At 43.3% G+C, this 18,451-nt stretch overlaps 1 protein-coding gene across 3 annotated transcripts in view; it reads right to left on the bottom strand.

Moving 5' to 3' along the window:
- The window catches only part of cacna1ab (calcium channel, voltage-dependent, P/Q type, alpha 1A subunit, b), a 76,543-nt gene extending 62,548 nt beyond the window's left edge, over nt 1–13,995 (bottom strand). For all 3 annotated transcript variants that reach the window (XM_041035514.1, XM_041035516.1, XM_041035515.1), the window contains exons 1-2: nt 13,896–13,995; nt 13,173–13,312 (exon numbers count right to left, since the gene is read on the bottom strand). In XM_041035514.1, coding sequence (XP_040891448.1) covers nt 13,173–13,312; nt 13,896–13,988 — 233 coding nt within the window. In that variant the 5' untranslated portion in view covers nt 13,989–13,995. The remainder of the gene's footprint in view (nt 1–13,172; nt 13,313–13,895) is intronic.
- Between the last annotated feature and the right edge of the window lie 4,456 nt (nt 13,996–18,451).

Genomic DNA, 18,451 nt, shown 5'->3' with positions numbered 1-18,451 from the left:
TTGCTACGGCTACTACTCTGGCATGACTTTGCTTCAGAGGCACGCCTCCTGTTCTAACGGCTCCGCGTGTGTCGATAGTGTGTGTGTGTGTGTGTGTGTGTGTGTGTGTGTGTGTGTGTGTGTGTGGCTCTGGTGTAAAGTCAGTCAGAGACAGGTTGGAAAATTCCATGCTCTGTCTCATACGGGGGCGGAAGGCAGGGTCTGTCCAACAGGAGGGGGAGGGGGGGGAGTGTGGGGGCGTAGAGAGGGGATGCTCTGAGGAGGAGGAGAGAGAGAGAGAAGCGAAGGGGAGGAGCACATCACGTGGCCAGACTTTGACCTTAAACCGGGGATCCTTAGAAATCAATACACAAATTTGTAATTCTGTATTTATGTAATATTAACCTTTGCTTCATTCCTTAAAGCTGCACTTAGCACTTGGCAGCTCACACAAAATTAAAACACATAAAGAGTGTTTTTGTAGAATTAAAATATTTTGACATTATTTTAAATTTGAATTCTATTATTTCTGTGCAATTAAATAGTGAATAAACTGTATTTATGAACAAACTACAAAAAAAAAAAACAGAGGGCCACGCTCCCATTTCACCAAAGGTTGCAACATGCAAACTGCATTTTGTGAATCATTTCCTCATTTTGACATTTAACAAATCAAAAAGAAATCCATGCATTCGACCCATGCAGGGCCATGTGACAGCCCTGCAGGATTTGCAAGTGGCAGTCATCTGTGAATTTGCTGTCTGTGTGTAAGGAACACTGATAAAAAACATGATGTACGCCCAACCTGTGTACATTTTGTGCTTGATTTACTGAGGCAGCTTTACAACCTCTCTTTCTAATACACCTGTGCTATTTGCATCTGCTCTTTAGATTTTCCAAACAAAACTGGATCATCCAAATGTGTTAACCTTATCCAGCAGAATGCGCAATCTGTAACACATATCAATAAGCAGTTATGACAGAGGTGCGTCTCACTGCTGCCACACAGAGAGTGCCCCAGATGCCAGGCAGAAAGCCTTTTGTGCCAAAAGGCTTAGAGAATCTCTCCCGCAGAGAGGAGAGTTGAGGTACTCCTGACAGAGCCACGGGAATTGTGGATTTGAACCATGAAAATTGAGAAAACAGGAAGAAATGCTGTTTGTCCACTTAAAACCTCGGCAACAGCCAAAGAAAATAAACAAGAGATAGAGATTCAAGCAAACAGAAGGATGGCACAGAGGCACAGAAAGTGAAACTAAACTGAGCTAAATTTAAAAACAAATTGCAATCTCAACTTCCCTCCATCCTTCCCTCTGTTCCATCCTCCCTTCTCCTCATCACCACCATCACCATCTCCTTCCCAGGTTGGTTGCTAATTCCAGTAAGAGGTCATTTATTAACAGACACGGTAGCGGCAGCCAAGCTCCTCATTCCCTCAATGGCTTTTTAACTGCCACAGCTAAAGGCCATGTTGCAGACCTGAAAACGCTGGACATCAGCAAAATAAGCAAACGCCCTGAGGTCCAGTAAAGATCCAACAAGATACGCAGATAGATTATGGTCTGACATGGTCTCTGTGTAAATGAGGGTGCACAACATAACCTGGCTTGTATGTACACGTGTAGTTTGTGTAAAATCTACATTTTAAAAACAATATTTAATCTAAATCTTGCTGCTGTGTACTAATGTATTATGTTTTATGATCTTTTCTCATGATCGGTACTACTTACTATGTAGCTTCAGACAAATTTTCAGTTTCAGAGAGTTGGATTTATGCATGAATGAGCAAATGGACAAAGCAAGAGAGTGAAGGGTCTGTTTTGAAATCTTAAATGTAACATTCTGACTTCCGCCTTTTCGTCTCTGTCATTCACTCTCTCCTCCTCTGTTTATTTTTGTCCCATTTCACTGCTTCATTTTTCTAATGTGTGTCTCATTTGAGAGCGAATGCAGAGCTTCAATATTCATCTGTGCAAGACGGCAACCATCCGCTTCTGCCAGACAACCCAAACCTCCGGGATGCAGTCACCCCTGGCAACGGCTGAACCTGCTCACAGTGCGTTAAGGTGGCCAGTAGAGGGAGCAGCGACTGTGCTGCCAGTTGTAGTGGGGATGGAAGGATGGGATGGCGTGGGAGGGGCATGAAGGGGTGTCAGAAGAGAGGGAAACATTGGAACAACAGCATGACTGTAAAGAGGAAACAAGTGCAGGTCAAAAGAAAAGAGTGAAAAAAAATGAAAGGAGCCGAGGAGGAAATGATGGTAAGTGTACAGGGGTTAATGAGGATATATATAATAATTTATCATTTTATAAATTAAAAATAAACATGATCTTTGCTTCAAACTTCCAAGAATGGGTAGGTACTGCAGTTGAATGGATGACAAACAAGCATCACACAAAGCTACTGAAACCAAACTGTTCTAAAACTGTACTCTATGACACACACGGGAATTAGCTCTTAACAATGACTGTTTAAAAAAACATGCAAAACATGCAAAAACATGAGGAACAGAAATGTCTCAGTTAACATCCTTCAAACGACAGGCATTCTACAAACACGAGATCATTTGGGAGGTTCGTCCTAGAGATGGGAGTCCCTGATGAAATACAGACCGGGAGGGAAGACATGCAACTTCCCGTGAGAGATGAGAGTGAGAGAAAGAGTGAGCAGATTGAAAAAGAGTGATAGTCCTATGTGTCAAAAGTGTGAGAGAGAAAGAACCCCCAAAGAGAGAGAGAGAGAGGCTGACAGACAGAGAGAGGGACGAATACTCTGGAGAGAGAAAGACAGGGAGAGTTTTATCTGCAGAGGGAGAAGGTGTTTGGACAGTGATGACAGAGGCTCTCACTGCTGGGAAACACCTAACAATCAGCCTGTAAAGCGCACACACACACACACACACACACACACACACACACACACACACACACACACACACACACACACACCTTCCTTTACTGAATGTTGCAGATCAGTTAAGCGGTAATGCATTACAAGGTGTCATTATAAATTCAAAATAAGGGGCAAGATGAAGATGTTGCATCACAACTGGACAGGAGTTTCCACGTCGAGGGCTTTGAAAAGCTACATGAATACGAACATGTGATATATATGATTTGACTGATTTTGGTTAGCAACGCTGTGCTATAAAAATAATCCAGGTACAATAGAATGCAGAGGGAACGACTCAGATGTTTAAAATATTTTGTCATCACAAAATATGTTGTCATGACAAGTGTAATTAATGATACATACCGCCTACTCTAATCATTTTTCAATAATACTCTTTATTTATGAATACCTTTTTACTGCTTCTTGAAAGTAGACTCATTGATTGTGTTATATACAGTGGCTCCCTCAAATCACCAAATTTCCTCCCAGTTCACCGTTGATGTTATAATTTGTTTTGAGCTTCAAAAGAATCGATGGAACGTCCAAGAGACAACAAAACCAAAAAGATCTAAAAAAAAAATAAACGCAGAAGGACCTGACTTCCCGTTGCCTCTGTCTATACTGAAGAACGCCAATTTGATGATGATGAGAACGAAGACGGCTGATGGCCCCGATGATGGAGATCTCGGAGGTCACTCGCCACCTTCCCTTTGCTTGGTCTCTCCCCGTTCGTGGCATTGCCATAGCAACCGGCAATTTCTCTCTTTGCCGAGTCTCCACGGTTACCGTCCTGCTCTCATTCATAAGTGTTGCCAGGGCAACGCAGCCCCGGCTCATTGATGGAATCTCGGCATTGCCGCAGCAACGGGGATGGGAAGTGGGTCTCCTAGCGATTGATTTTCAACCCCTCTAAACCCCTGCATCCCCCACCCACACACCCACACACACACACACCCACACACACACAAACACACACACACACACTATCCTTACCTACCCCTTCACACCCTGTTCTAACACCAGCTCCTGTGCATGCTTCAAGCTCACAGTACAGTATGTACACACCAGCATAACTTCCCTTGCATGCAGACCCATACACATACTGACCACATGAATGCAAGCGCATCCTTTTACCGCATACAAACACAGACACACTCACATCAGATATGTGTGTGTGAGCTTGCTCCGCACACATACACAGCGTATGATCTGATGACAGTGACGAATGCGGCGCAGCCTAGGTAGTATGGATGACCTACTTTCTCTGCTGCTGCTGGTGTGTTGAACACCAATTTTTTTGTGTTTTACAACACGTACACAGACACATACATCCGACAAACACACAGGATCAGATGCACAGTAAGTGATTCTCTTTGGATAAAACCCGAAACCAGGAATTCAGGGCTGCTGTTCAGTTCATTCCATGGGAGTGGGTGTGTCATTCCATATAGAGTTAACTATAACTCAGAACAAGGAGACAAGATCATAATACCCCCATTTTAGCATTTTTACACAGGCTACCCGTGTGTCTTGTATCATCAGGCCAACAACAGGACTTATGGGCAAAACTACAAAAATAAGACTCCAGTTGTAATTACCCAGACTGCAGTGCTACACACAGCTTACGTAAACTGTCACCAGTTAACAGAGGAGTTGTAGCTTGGTCACAACCTGGGATGTATAAGCTGAAAATGGCTGACAGTGATACTTTAAACATATATGATGTCACAAGCTCAGACATAACCTGTGTGTGCCCGTGTCAGAGACCATGTGTGTGCATTTGTGAGTGTGTTGTGTGTGGTGCATGCTACCACTGTGTGGCTTCTTTGGCATAGGAAATGGTACAAACACACGTTCGCAACATGCAAAAGACTGGGACCAGTTCCAGCCAGTGACATGTGTGTGAGCTGTATGTGCTGTGATGGTGTGTGTGTTTGTGTGTGCGTGTCAGTGCACGTGCTACATGTTGTGTATTGTGTGGAAATAGTGTGGGAGTGCCATGTGTCATCGCAGTATGAGCTCCTGTCCCCTTCGTGTCTCCCACTGAGCCCTCACCCCCCCTTCACACACACACAAACACACACACACACACACACACACACACACACACACACACACACACACACACACACACACACACACACGTGACGGACAATGTTCCAGTGTGACACAGGGCACAGTTAAGAAATTTGAACAATATGTTCGAACATGTTTTAAGAAATAAACAAACTGCACAAGGATGCTGAAAACATTTGGAGCACTTGTCTCACCTTCATCATGTCTGCAACAAAACACGTTCATTTAGTGGACTGTCATTGACACAAGAAGTTCCTTATTAATTTATCTGTACCTGCTAAAGCAGGTGCAAATAACAAGAAAGAGGAACATAGGACTAACACAGATAAAGGTGACTTTGAGCACCATTATATTGACTCTTGAAGTTGAACCTTTTGTCTTTGGACTATTTTGAGCAACAGTTACTTGTAGATATTTCTGTGTTATAACCTGAGGCTAGTTCATTAGCCACTTTACATTTGACTCCTATAGCGCAAACAACACAAGCAGTGAGATGAGCTGACAGGTTTTTGAAGAAATTCTGAAAAAAGATAAACCCACCCTCAAATATCTACCAGTTAGGACCAGCTCAGTCATTATTAGAGCTGATATGGTTTCCTGATTGTAAAAAGCCCCCTGTGGGGGTCTTGACTGCCAGTTTGGGAACCATCGTTTTAGATAGTAAAGTTAGGCTGGGGACTGATCCGATCACATGTGGTTTCCCTACGTTGAACCGTATTGCTGCATCATCACATGCAATTACGCTGGTGAAAGAGATGGTATCATCACAGCTGACGGGAATAATGGACAAACTTTTCCTTCAGCTCTATTTGGTCATGATGGAATTGCCACAGTAGGAAAACTGTAGGCTGGACAGGCATTCTGGCCTCTCTGTACGTAGATGAGTACAGCAGCAGTTTACTTTCCATCCTGTCTACAAATGCTTGTGGAACAGCGTGGATATAGTACAGAGCATAAAACCTTTGTCAGATAAAGGCAAGAAAACAAAAGGATTTTGCCCTCCAAGGCCTTAACACCAGCCCTGCTCTTCCTCTCTCTCTCCTACAGATATGGGACATTAAGCAGCACTTTACAGCTGTTATGCCACCATTCACCCCCGACCTCCACGACCAAGGCAGTACGCCCCAATCACTTTCACTTGTTGGGAAAGTCCATTTGATGGGTGTAGGGGGAGGTCGGGAAAAAAAATTGGGGGAAGGGTTGGAGGTGAAAGGGGGGGTTGTATTGTAATGGCTCCAGGGGATTGGGAATCTTTTCCACCAGCTCATGTCATTAGACCCCTCCCTCACACTTCATCAAAGGCACTTTTTTATTCTCTTTCCATCCAAACATCTCTTTTTATCTCAGTTCTCTTTCCGTGCCCTTGTTGCAGAAGCTTTCGTTGGCAGAGGCAGAATGGAAGCACTCTCATTCTGACCACATTCTCCATCCTCATCCCCCCTTCCTCTGCCTTTCCCTCTCTTCATTTTCTCGCTCCCACATTATTGCTGATCTCAGCAGAGTGCAAACACTCAGCTGATGGACTCTCTCTCTCTCTCTCTACCTCCACCCCCAACCAAACTCCCTTATTTTCCCTTCATTCCTTTCTTTCTCCAGCTTCCTTCCTCCTTTCCTCTCTTAGTGCTTCTGCCCTCTTCTAATTTTTGGCTTGTTTTAAAGGAGTGATGAGGAAACTGTCCTTCTTAAAACTGGGGAGAGATCAGTGACCAGTATTTCATTTATGAAATAAAGACTTTGTTATTGAGGACACTGGCTCTTTTCAGTTTGCTGTCGAGGTCCACAACAACTGTTACAGTCGGTGTCTTACTGCGATCTGCCTTCATTTTGTATTCCCATTCTCCCAGCTAATTTAGGTGTTCAAACCAGTAACCTTTGATCTACATCTTGAATAATTTAGCCATCTGTCATTCCTGCTCCATCCTTCTGTCCATCCCTCTGTCCTTTAATTATATCAACACGTCTGCTTCCTCTCTCCTGTTTACCCAAGTCACTCTTCCTCCATTTTTTCCATTGACCTCTCTCCCTTGTTATCTCTCCCTCTCTTGCTGTCTCTCTCTCTGCCAGGCGGCTGATTGGCCCACCTGTCCCTCCGTCTCCTGCCAGCATGACTCTTGGACCTCACAAGGGCACGGCGTCTGGACTTCTGCGTCCTTGTTTGTGTATTTCTTTCCTCTCAGCGCAGCTGAATGTACACTATGTGTGGTTTTCTGGTTTGAAGCTTTGCAGTTGTTTTAGGCTGCAAATTCATCTGTGTTTGTGATGGTTATATTTTTATGGTGAGATGTTTTAAACAAACGAGCCACTATTCAAATATATTTCTCAGGAGATGGTGGAGACCAAAACAGAGACACACATTTAAGTGGACTTACACCCATCAGGTGACAAAAACACACCAATTAGAGGAACGAAACCTGTGACATAGCGCCGAGCGACAGAGAAAAGTAAACAGACTACAGAGCGCAGAGAAGAGCCGTGGTGATGTGGCGTTGCTATGTCTAAAATATACTGTCCAGTTTGTTTAATGCTGTCGTGACGAAGGATCCAACAGACCTCTCCACATCAGTGGCAGCCATCTTGTCTGTTAACGAAAATGCAGGAAATCAGTATCAGGGAAGGCACAGCAACGCCGAAATTACGTGTTTTGTTAAAGGACACTTGAGCAGGGCAGATGCTTGTCAACACTGTGGGTGTCTAACTTTACCACCTTGCTGCCCTTACATTGTGTATCTGTAGGTGCGTGTTTGTGTCTGTGGCTCTATTTCTGTTCACAAGGGTGTGTGGGTGTACACAAAGCACGTTGCACACTGAAGCAGGCTTTTAGCAAAAAAAAAAAGAAAAGATTTTGTTTAAAGGGACATGTCGTCTACTTAATTTCACAATTGCTGTTTTGAAAAGGCCGGTTGACCAGTAGTGTGAGACTTGTACTTCCACACAATTAAGTTAACAACAAGTTAACAAGTTAAATTGACTATAAACAAACTACACTTTGAGGTTTGTATATCAGGACACCTCATGGAGTACTATTAAACATACGGTTTTAATTTTAATGCTTGTGCAACCTTTCACTGTACTTGAGTGTGTGTGTTCATGTGCAGCAGATATCCTGCAGGGCACAGAGTTGGAGGGTATAGAAGAACGTATAGCAGAGCGATGAGCCTGTAAATGACTGCAGAGTAATAATGATAATGGAAGTGATGGCAAAGGGACAATTTTCACCCAGGTACTCTCCCTCTCTCTCCTGCTGTGACCTCATTTTTCTCTCCCTGCTGGACTTCATTTCCTCTCACAGCGTTCGTACGGTATTTTATCAGAGGAGGTACTGTACTTACTGTACCACCTGTGTGTACCAATTCTTGATGTTTGATTAAAATTTGATTTGGCGTTGGAGAGCGACCTGATTCATGAGTCAAAGTCCGCTGATGTTCCATTAACACCCAGGAGCCTAAACGTGTTTTGTTTTATTTTTTCAGTTGTGTCATTACAGCTGGTTAAATTTCTTTATGAGGACCTGTTTCACGTAACATTGTCCTGTTTTTGACGCAAAACCCAGCTGTGAGCTGCTCGTGCAGTGAGTCAGAGGTTCGGTGTTTAGTTCTGATGTCATTTGGCATCTCTGCCAGATGCACCAGTGACTCAGTATGCCTTTTTTTTTTTTTTCCTGTGAGATGGGGCGAAATGCTTTTCTAAAGCCCCTTGGGGCTTTTCTATCTCACCTGAACAGTTTGTTCTTTCTCTGCTTTAAAAGACAAAAATACAGTTTCAATCTTTTGCATGTACATATTAAATCTAGGTTATTTCTGTCCATCTTGGTGCCACAGACCAGACATCCATTCTGCAGTCTGAGTTTACAAAGATTCACAGACAAATAACTTAATGATGTTTTAGTTTAATTCTACTTTATTCAAATGTGTCACTAACAAAATGTCATCTGTAGATGCCTTAGATTCTTAATATGCTTTCAATCCTAAGTGGTATATGATGTCTAAACTGCACATACTATTTAACCTCATTCAATTCATTATGCTATGATAATGGTATATTAGTGTTATCATATCAACAGTGGAGTCACTGAGCAAAATATTCTTTGAAAGATAAATCCCTGATGACACCAGAAAGTCCTCAGGAAGACGGTGAAAGGTGAAATGGTCAGACTCTATCACTTTTTTTTTTTTTTAACAGACACAAATAGCCTACAGTGGGCCTTCAACAATTTAGTCAAGCAGTTTAGATGTTTGCATGTCTGCCAACTGCAGCCGGTGCCTTCCAGGAAGGAGCAAACTACAAACGATTCGCAGCCACCTTTCAAGTCTACAAGAAGTGAGTGTTTGATACTCAAGAGCTGGATTTTTGGTGTAATGCTCCTTTTATACGCACTGATGTCAGTCAGTTTTACCACATCGTAGCAGTAATTACTTCCTTTTGAAAATGGGACGGAACCTATGCTGGAAAATATAGAGAACATATGAGAATGCTGTTTAAAAAAACCCCCCAAATGATTACATTACTGTGTGACGTCACAGCACAGCACTGAAAATCAATGGACTGTCATCCCTGAATACTAAATACACTAGTCACTCTGTGTGTGCGCGCGTGTCCCCTCTCCTCTTCTTTCTCGCTCTCATTAATTCCTGTCCTCATCAAGTATCTCTCTCCAGTGTGTTTGCCAAGAATGAAGCCAACACGCACGCACGCAGACAGACACACATACCACACGCACGCACAGGCAAACGCACGCACGCACAGGCAAACGCACGCACATTACAACACGGTGACAGAAACCTTCTCAGTCACGACTCGCACAGCACAAGCATACACTCCGAGAGAGGGGAGAAAAAGCAAGAGAGAGAGAGACTGACACTATTAACACTAAAAATCAAAGTAACATACAGTTAGCATGAAAGTTAGCATCTGTGCAATTTCCCCATTGTGGGACTATTAAAGGTTTATCTTATCTTATCTTATCTCTTATCTTAAACTATGGTTGTGGCTCCTAGACAATGAAATGTTTGTTAAACATCACAATACGAAACAACGTAGGGACGATTTATCTAATCTTAGGCCACTGATCAAATAGTGGTGGGACCATGAATAACCATACCAGACTCCATGGTACTTAGTGAATGTGTGTGTGGCTGTAAATGAAAGCTGGAGACAAGCACGTGAAGGAGGAAGTGTTTCAGTTTCAAAGTACTGATAAGGCAGTGATGAGATCTATTAAAGCGATATGTTTTCCTGTGTTGCAAAGGAGATAAGCCTTCAACCAGGTCTTAACCCTCCAATGACCCTTTGGATAAATGAGAAAGTTTCCAAAAATGTCTTCACACTCGTGGTTTTCAGTTGGTCCTCACACTGATAGGAACACAAGACCCACACTCACAGCACACACAGCAGGGAGACAGGGTAAACATATGCTGGCGTCCTGCAGTGTGTGTTCACATTAAGACCTTGCATTCAATTTAAAATGTTCTATATGAATATACATGAACACTTGAAATATGGCTATAATTGGCGATACAGGCCATAGCAGTGTTTGCATAGTAATTGTACAGTACTGGAATACAGTTTGTGAGTGGATGTGTGTGTGTGTGCTCCCAAGATAACAGCAGAGTGTGTGTTATATAGGCTGTGCTGAGTGATTGATCATAGGGAGCAGGGAAAAGCAGGTTACTGCAGCACTTACACACACACACACACACACACACACACACACACACACACACACACACACACACACACACACACACACACACACACACACACACACACACACACACACACACACACACACACACACACACACACACACACACACACAGCCTCACTAAACGTGCTCCTCTCGGCGTTTGCTCTTTCTCATTTCTCTCTCTCTCTCTCTCTCTCCCCTCCCCCTTCTTCCATATCCATCTTTGCCTTCGGGCCTCCTCCCATCCTTCCTCCAAACCTTTCTCTCTCATTCTTCATACATCACTCTCACCTCCCCCGTCCTCCTGTCCCCCCACCCATCACTCTTCCCTCCTTCCTGTGATCTTCCTCCTCTAGCTCTGCCTCCTCTCTGCTCTCCATCCCTCTCACGCCTTCTCGAACAGCCAAACCCATCTTGTATTCCCTCTGTCTCTCTCTCTCTCTCTGTCCTGTTATCCAGAGCCCAGGGGAACGGAGAGACATCGTCACGTGTCCTCTTCCTCTTCCACCTCCTCCTTTTTCCTCCCTCTGTTATCTAGCTGCAGTAGTACATACAGCTCTGCTCTGCTGCTGCTGTGGTAAGGGGAGGCTCCATCGCTCTCACAGGGCTCCCTCTTTCTTTAAACATGTCTATTTAGCTGTGTATCCATATCTATCATGTCTATCTATCTAACTCTCTATCTAAAACCAATACAAAGTCTTTGACACTGATTCTACGAGACTCTGGAATTCGACTGATGGGATAAACCCCACTCTTCTAAAGAAAGACAGTCTCTCAATTGGTGATTTTGAGAACTGAGAAAAAAAAAGGCAGAGTAGAAGCAAAAGGAAATGATCAGTAAATAAAGCTGGTATCTCTCTGCCACTCACCAAGCAGCAGATCGGTGAGTATTACATGACTGTTATACTGATAGAATTGGTTTGGTGGAAAAATGTAGAATTTGTCATGTGAGCCATTCTGGTTCCCTCAGTGGATAATCTGCCTCCACACTGCTGTAATACAGTGCTTCACATGCTTCACGTGAGCACATGTTTAGCGTGGACCAGCTACATTTCCTACCTGCCTATACAGCACCTTTGGCAGCAGTTGATATCTCGGGAAGATGAGTGACATAACAAAGGGACTAAGGAGGGATCAGGGTCTGGATGAAAGTACGTTTCCTGTCTCAAGAAATTAAAAGTCCCAGATCTGAAGCTTTGATAGAATAAAATCTGCTGAGTTTACAGTGTATGTCCAGATCAGCACTGAAATACTGTGCATTGTTTGTGTCACAGCTGCTGATTTTAACTATAAAAAACATTTCTTCTTCCTCTTCTTTAGCTTTATCATCCTAATAAAGTTAATTTAAAGTGAACAGAGAGAAAAAGGAGGGATGGAGGAAACTCTGCCTCCACTCTCTCAGCCATTACCATAACAACAAACCCGCTCCCCCATCTCTGGGAGAAGTGACATTTCACTTTGCCCTGGTTACTGCTCCCTGCAGTGCTGCTCTGATCCAGCCTCTGAGTGTGAGTGCGTCTGTGTGTGTGTGTGTGTGTGTGTGTTTGTGTCCTCATTAAAGGAGGATAGCGACTGAGGGGGAGTGGCCCTGATCACACACGCAGACCTTGTCGAACCAGACCTCTGCTGTGTCAGTGTGAGTGTGCTCCTGATCAGAAAAGAGAGGAAGTCATACTACTATAAGATGTACATACACACACACACACACACACACACACACACGCACGCACACACACACACACATTAATACACATGCACAGATTTAGAGTAATGCTTAAATGTGAAAATCTGTTTTCTAGTAATTCTATCAGCATCAATGCTAATAAAGGACTGAGTCAAACTGGATTCAGTGACATGGCTCTGTGTGTGCGTGCGTGTGTGTGTATTGTGTACGTCTGTGTGTATTCCAGTCTTTCCCCCTTGACAAACACTATATCTTGTTACCATCTCCACCCATCCCCCTCCCTTGTGAAGGCAGCCATATTTAGATCACACACACACACATGCACACACAGAGCGAGAGCACCACTCTTACCACCTGCCTGCACACACACGCTCACACTCAGAATCCTATTTAAGTAATAAGAGTGGAAATAATACTCATTATCGTCAGTATGTACCATTTTTTGGAACATATTTAGATATTTTTATAATACAATAGGCAAACATGAGTATAAAAACACATTGGATATTTCAAAGTTTACTCAAGTAGACCGTGAGTCCTTAATTTACTCAGAGGTTTTTGTTAAATGTGCACGTTAGCATGACAAAGACCCAGAACTTGGAAATTAGTGAAGCAGCAGAACCAAAGTTCACATCTAGCTGAGTAGAGTTAAACAACGGCCCAACTAACAAAGTGCTGGGGTAGAGCAGGTAACCACAGAAAACAAATAACATACTGTGTGTATATAAAACTGTAAGCAGAAAAACATTCAAAGACCTGCCAGAAAAAACAGAGAAAAAAAAAACTAAAAAAAAAAAAAAAGAAATTAGAGTTGAAATAAATCTAAAATTAAAATTAAAATGTCTCTGTGGACTCACCCCGTGAGCACGACCACAAAGTCCATGACATTCCAGCCGTTCCTCAGATACGAGCCCTTATGTAACGCAAAACCTAGAGCCAGGATCTTTATCCCCGACTCAAAACAGAAGATGGCTATGAAGTAGGGCTCTGTCTCCTCCTGCAAGGGAGAAGAGAGAGGGAAGAAACAGGAAAAGAGATGAAAAGAGGAGTGATGGGAAGATTAGGTGAGGAGAGGTGAGAAAGAAAAGTAGAAGAGAATGTGAGAGAAGAATAAAAGCATCAGCAACAGGCAGATTGTGGGTGAATTTGTGTTCACATGGAGTTTGTTTCTTTGTTTTAATGGGACATTTGTACTTATTTGCACCTGAAGGAAGGATACTCATTGATTATGATTGATTGTATGATAAGAATGAAGGTTTGTGAACTGTTGTGAATCCATTCTCCAAAATGTCTTGTCCTAACCACAGTTTTATCAAACCTAAAGCCTAAAGCTTTTTAAAGAATTTGATTTAGTCAGGTTTTGGACAGGTTTGTCATTTGCCTGTGTGATTGTGTTTTCATCTGTGTGTCTGCTGTACATCTCTCGTCTGTGTGTGTGTGTGTGTGAGCCTTTGTGTATATTTCTATCTGTACACAGTTTTGCTGTGTGCACGTTTGTATACACTGCATTTCTGCACGTATGTGTGAGTATAGTGTGTTTGTTGTGTGTCACTGTGTGTGTGAGTGTGTGTGTGCGTTACCAGTCGTTCTGATAGAGGCGTCTTGTCTCCATCGGGAAGGTGCTGTTCCAGAGCCAGGACGATGCAGTTTGCAATGATGGTGGTGAGGATCATCCATTCAAACGGAGTACAGCTGGAGTTAAGGCCAACATCACCGACAAGTAGTACACAAACACGCACACACACCTTACATGTCCTGTGCAGTCATTCACACAGCACAGATCGAGGCACTGCTGAAAATTTCCCAGTGTGTTTGAAAATGTCTCTGCAGGACGACGTCCTGATCGCCAGCGAACAATCCGGCGATCTGGGACCTTTGTGACATTTCCCGCTCTCCTGCGCTCTGTCTCTCCATGTATTTATTATGCTCTCTAATGTCAAACTGTCCAACAAAGGTAAAATTGCGTTTAAAAAAAAAATGGCTGCTCCTCGATCCACAAGTTATGACATTTTCAGAGTCACATTAAATTATCTGTCTGGGATCGTCTGAGTTCACTGGATTCTTTCATGTTGAACACCACGATGGATGAATCTAAACACTGGAAGTTCAATAATAAATTAATTTTTGAAGACACATGAAGGAAACAAAATAGGATGTACCATTTGTTGGTCTTTTTGTTTTGTGTTTTTTTTTTTAAATCTGGTTTTTCTGCAACTGTGACTCATCTTCTGTGACTCATCTGTTTGTTTTAAGGTTTTTGTAAATACACTTAACTCCACTTGAACTTTAGCTGAGTTTGATGTTTGATTTCGCTCTGTATATAACCCCTTCTTGTCCCTTTATATGTGTGTCACTGGTTTACGTGGCTCTTAGCTTTCAGCCTCAAACACACAGAAAACAAAAAAAGCTTGAGGAAAGACAACCTACGTTAGCGATGTTTGATCTCTGCGCTCCGGCTGAAGCAGACAAGCAGCAGTGAGTGAAATTATTACGTTTAAACTGAAAATGGTCAGTTTATTATAGATGACAACAAAACTACACACACACACACACACACACACACACACAGGCAAGCAGACTCACAGGCAGACTCACAGAGGTCGTCTGGTGGAGCAGCCAGCTTTTCACAATGCTCCATCCAGTCAAGTGTGTTTGTATGTGATGTGTTGTGGTGTGTGTGTGTGTGTGTGTGTGTGTGTCCATGCCTGAGCAATAGCTGCTGGAGGGGCTAAGATGACTGGATACACCCAGACAGATCAAGCCTGTGCCTAATTGGCCAGTCATTATCCTGTTAGCCTGCGTGTGTGTGTGTGTCTCTGTGAGTGCGTGGCGGGAGTACGTGTCTATTGTCGTGTTTACCAGATGCAACGTTGACATTGATACTATGGCCGGAGGACGCCCCTGTGTGTGTGTGTGTGTGTGTGTGTGTGTGTGTGTGTGTGTGTGTGTGTGTGTGTGTGTGTGTGTGTGTGTGTGTGTGTGTGTGTGTGTGGGTGTGTGTGTGTGTGTGTGTGTGTAGGGAATAAGAGGCTGCTGGCTGATGTGAGAGGATCAGACAGGTCAGTCTGAGGAGTACACACTAACAAGAAGACGCTGAACTACACTGCACACGCTGGCTGCCAGACACAACGCACACACCTACTTGTGGAAGATGCGATGGTGGAAACAGGCACCAGAAAGTAAACTACAAAAATCGACATATTTTTGGTTCCCTAGTGTTTTTGGTAAAATCGTTGATGTATCCATTTCACGTGTAAACTGTGTTCTTGAACGGAGGCTACGGTATAATTTCTTGTGTTAAATGCCCCCCAAGTTCTGTCTACAACCCTTACAGGGGCAGTCTGTCAGCATGTGTGTACTGTTCAGAGCCATGGAGGTGGGACTCAATCAGAAAAGCTCATGCAGTAAAATAATGTGTATAGATGAGGCTCCAAGTTTTCTTTGATTCTAGCTTCGGCTGCAGATGTTAAACTTAAACCTGAGTCTGAGTTAAGTCACCGAACAGAGAAGCTGCGACTTGACTTCCTTCACTTGTGTTGAGACCTATAAAGCAAAAACATTCAAGTCTCTCTCACCTATTTTTAATTATTGCACTTATTGCAATTAAAACGAGTTGGTCTCAGCTTAACAAAAAAAAAAAAAAAACATAACTTAAAAAAGCATAACTTGCATTTCTGTAATATCTGTTGACGATTCCCAGCTAGCAGATTGCTAACACGCTGCCGTCCTGTGGGCCGACTCTTGGTCATATCGTTGTTCTTACTGCAGGACATGCTGTTCTACATTTTCTATATGCTATTCACCTTTGACCTCACAGTCCACCCCTTCTACCCATGTTTGTTTTTTTCCCTCAGATCCTGATATGTAACTGTGGTATGAACGACTTGCTGGATTTTGCTGCAAATCAATTTACAGTAACCTTATGCAGCCCACAGATGCAGTGTGTGTGTGTGTGTGTGTGTGTGTGTGTGAGCAGGCTACATGCTAGCCTGCTACACCATCTATTATTCAGCAGACACACACTCTGCTGGCCTAACAACCTGAAAGCTAGAGTTAGCACTCCCTCTTTATTGTGTGTGAGTGTGTGTGTGTGTGTGTGTGTGTGTGTACCTTCCCAGTCCTTCGCATTGCTGTGCAGTCTGTGGAGATCTTTCTTTTTTCCCCTCTTTCTCCCCATTTTCTCTTCTTTCTGTTTCCCTTTTTCTTTTTCTCTCTTTCTGTTTTGTCTTCTACTTTTCTTTAGCGTCACTGATTTTCTTTTCCTCTCTCACTTTTTCTCCCTCATTTCCTTCATTCTTTTCTTTTTATCCCCCCCCCTTCTTCTTTGTCTTCACTCCTTATCCCTTTCTTCCTTGAGCTGATTACAGAATGTAAGTCACCCCTTCCTTCTTCTTTTTCTCCCTCCGTCCCTCCTCCAAACGTTATCCTCCTCTCTTTTCTCTTATCCTCACTTTCGCTCTTTCTGTCTCACACGTCATCCTATTCCTTCTTTTTTGGAGAGAGAAAGAAAGATTAGGTGAATCAGAAACAATTAGAGAGCAGAATTTTTTGGCAACACTATTATTGATGAGCTCTGCAAAAGTGTGTGTGAGTGTATGTGAGTGTGTGTGTGTGTGCGCCTCTCTCGTTAATTAAAATGGCTTTCTGATGGCCACAAACAAGCCCTGCCCTGCCAAATACACTGACCTCACACACACACACTCGCTCACACACGGACACACACACACACTCGCTGTCTCTCCTCCCCCTTTCACTCTTTATCTCTTCTTCCCACTGCAGGCGGCTTCTCAAAGCAAACAATTAAACACAAACACACAAACAAAAGCGTGTATGCAAACAGAATGAACACAAGCACATACATGCACTAGTACATTCAAATGTTCAGGTAATGCTTTGGTACACAAATACACACACACAGGAAGACAAGGAATACATCAGCAGTATTTTGTTGCTTCATCGCCTATTATCGTGTACACACACACACACACACACACACACACACACACACACACACACACACACACACACACACACACACACACACACACACACACACACACACACACACACACACACACACACACACACACTCCATGATTCTCCCAGAAAGTGTATTAACTTATTACAGAGAGCGAGATGACTGGTGTTTGTGCACAAGCTCAGTTTCAGGCAAAATTTTGAAATGGCTGCATCCCACAGAAAGTAACTGAGCAAATGATGCAGTCATTTTGTCGTTTTGGTGAACTGACCCTTTAAGGATTTAGGCTTTGTCCTTGTTTTAAAAAAAAAAAAAACCTCACACACAGACTCTCTGAGTTTGTGTTCCCAGGGTTTTGGGACTGGTGAGGTCCAAGCTGAAACATCTTTGCCTCAGTCCCCTGGGGCCTAGTTTGGATCCGGGACGGGGGCCCTCTGACCCGTCCTGATTCAGTCACAGACCTGTTTCTGCCTGTTTTGGAAGCTTTCCTAATGGCGGAACACCTCCTGCAAAGGTGTCCATAGCACTAGAACTAGCTGGGTTAAAATCTGACTCAGTGTGGCTCAGACGCATTACTGGGTTAACTTTATCCAGTGTCAAAGGGTTGTTTTGACCCAGTGTTGGTTTTTCTCTGGAATGAATGGATCAAAACAAACCCAAAAATTACACCAATTCAAAATTGGCAGTGTGACGGGTGGTACGCTTTGAAAACATGAAGATCTCCACACTTACACAAATGTGCCCTGACCTTTACAATGCTAGCTGTCCGATTAACATGTCCCAGCTTAATGCTACATGTGTGCACCTACTGTGGAAAAGACCTTTGTGCATGAAGACAATAAACCATCTACCTGTTAAAAAATCCTCCTCTGTTCACACACTCCAAACCTAAACCTCCACACAACCACCCACACCTATTTAAATGCGCCTCAGTCTAAGTCATCCTGTGAAAAATGTCCTTGTGTACCAGTTTGCTTGTCTGTGTGTGTGTGTGTGTGTGTGTGTGTGTGTGTGTGTTTTCAGCTGATGAGGCATTTTGGCATGGCGCTGAGGCTGTGCTTTAGGGGAGCCGAGCCTGATGAGGGGGAGATTTTAAATCACACCAAATGAAGCTTTATCAAATAAATGAAACTGTGTAGCACTCGACTCAGCAAGAGT

The sequence above is a fragment of the Toxotes jaculatrix genome, chromosome 4 (assembly GCF_017976425.1).
Source record: "Toxotes jaculatrix isolate fToxJac2 chromosome 4, fToxJac2.pri, whole genome shotgun sequence".
Taxonomy (NCBI): domain Eukaryota; kingdom Metazoa; phylum Chordata; class Actinopteri; family Toxotidae; genus Toxotes; species Toxotes jaculatrix.
Note: the sequence above shows the minus strand (reverse complement) of the source record. Positions and strands in the feature narration are given on the sequence as shown.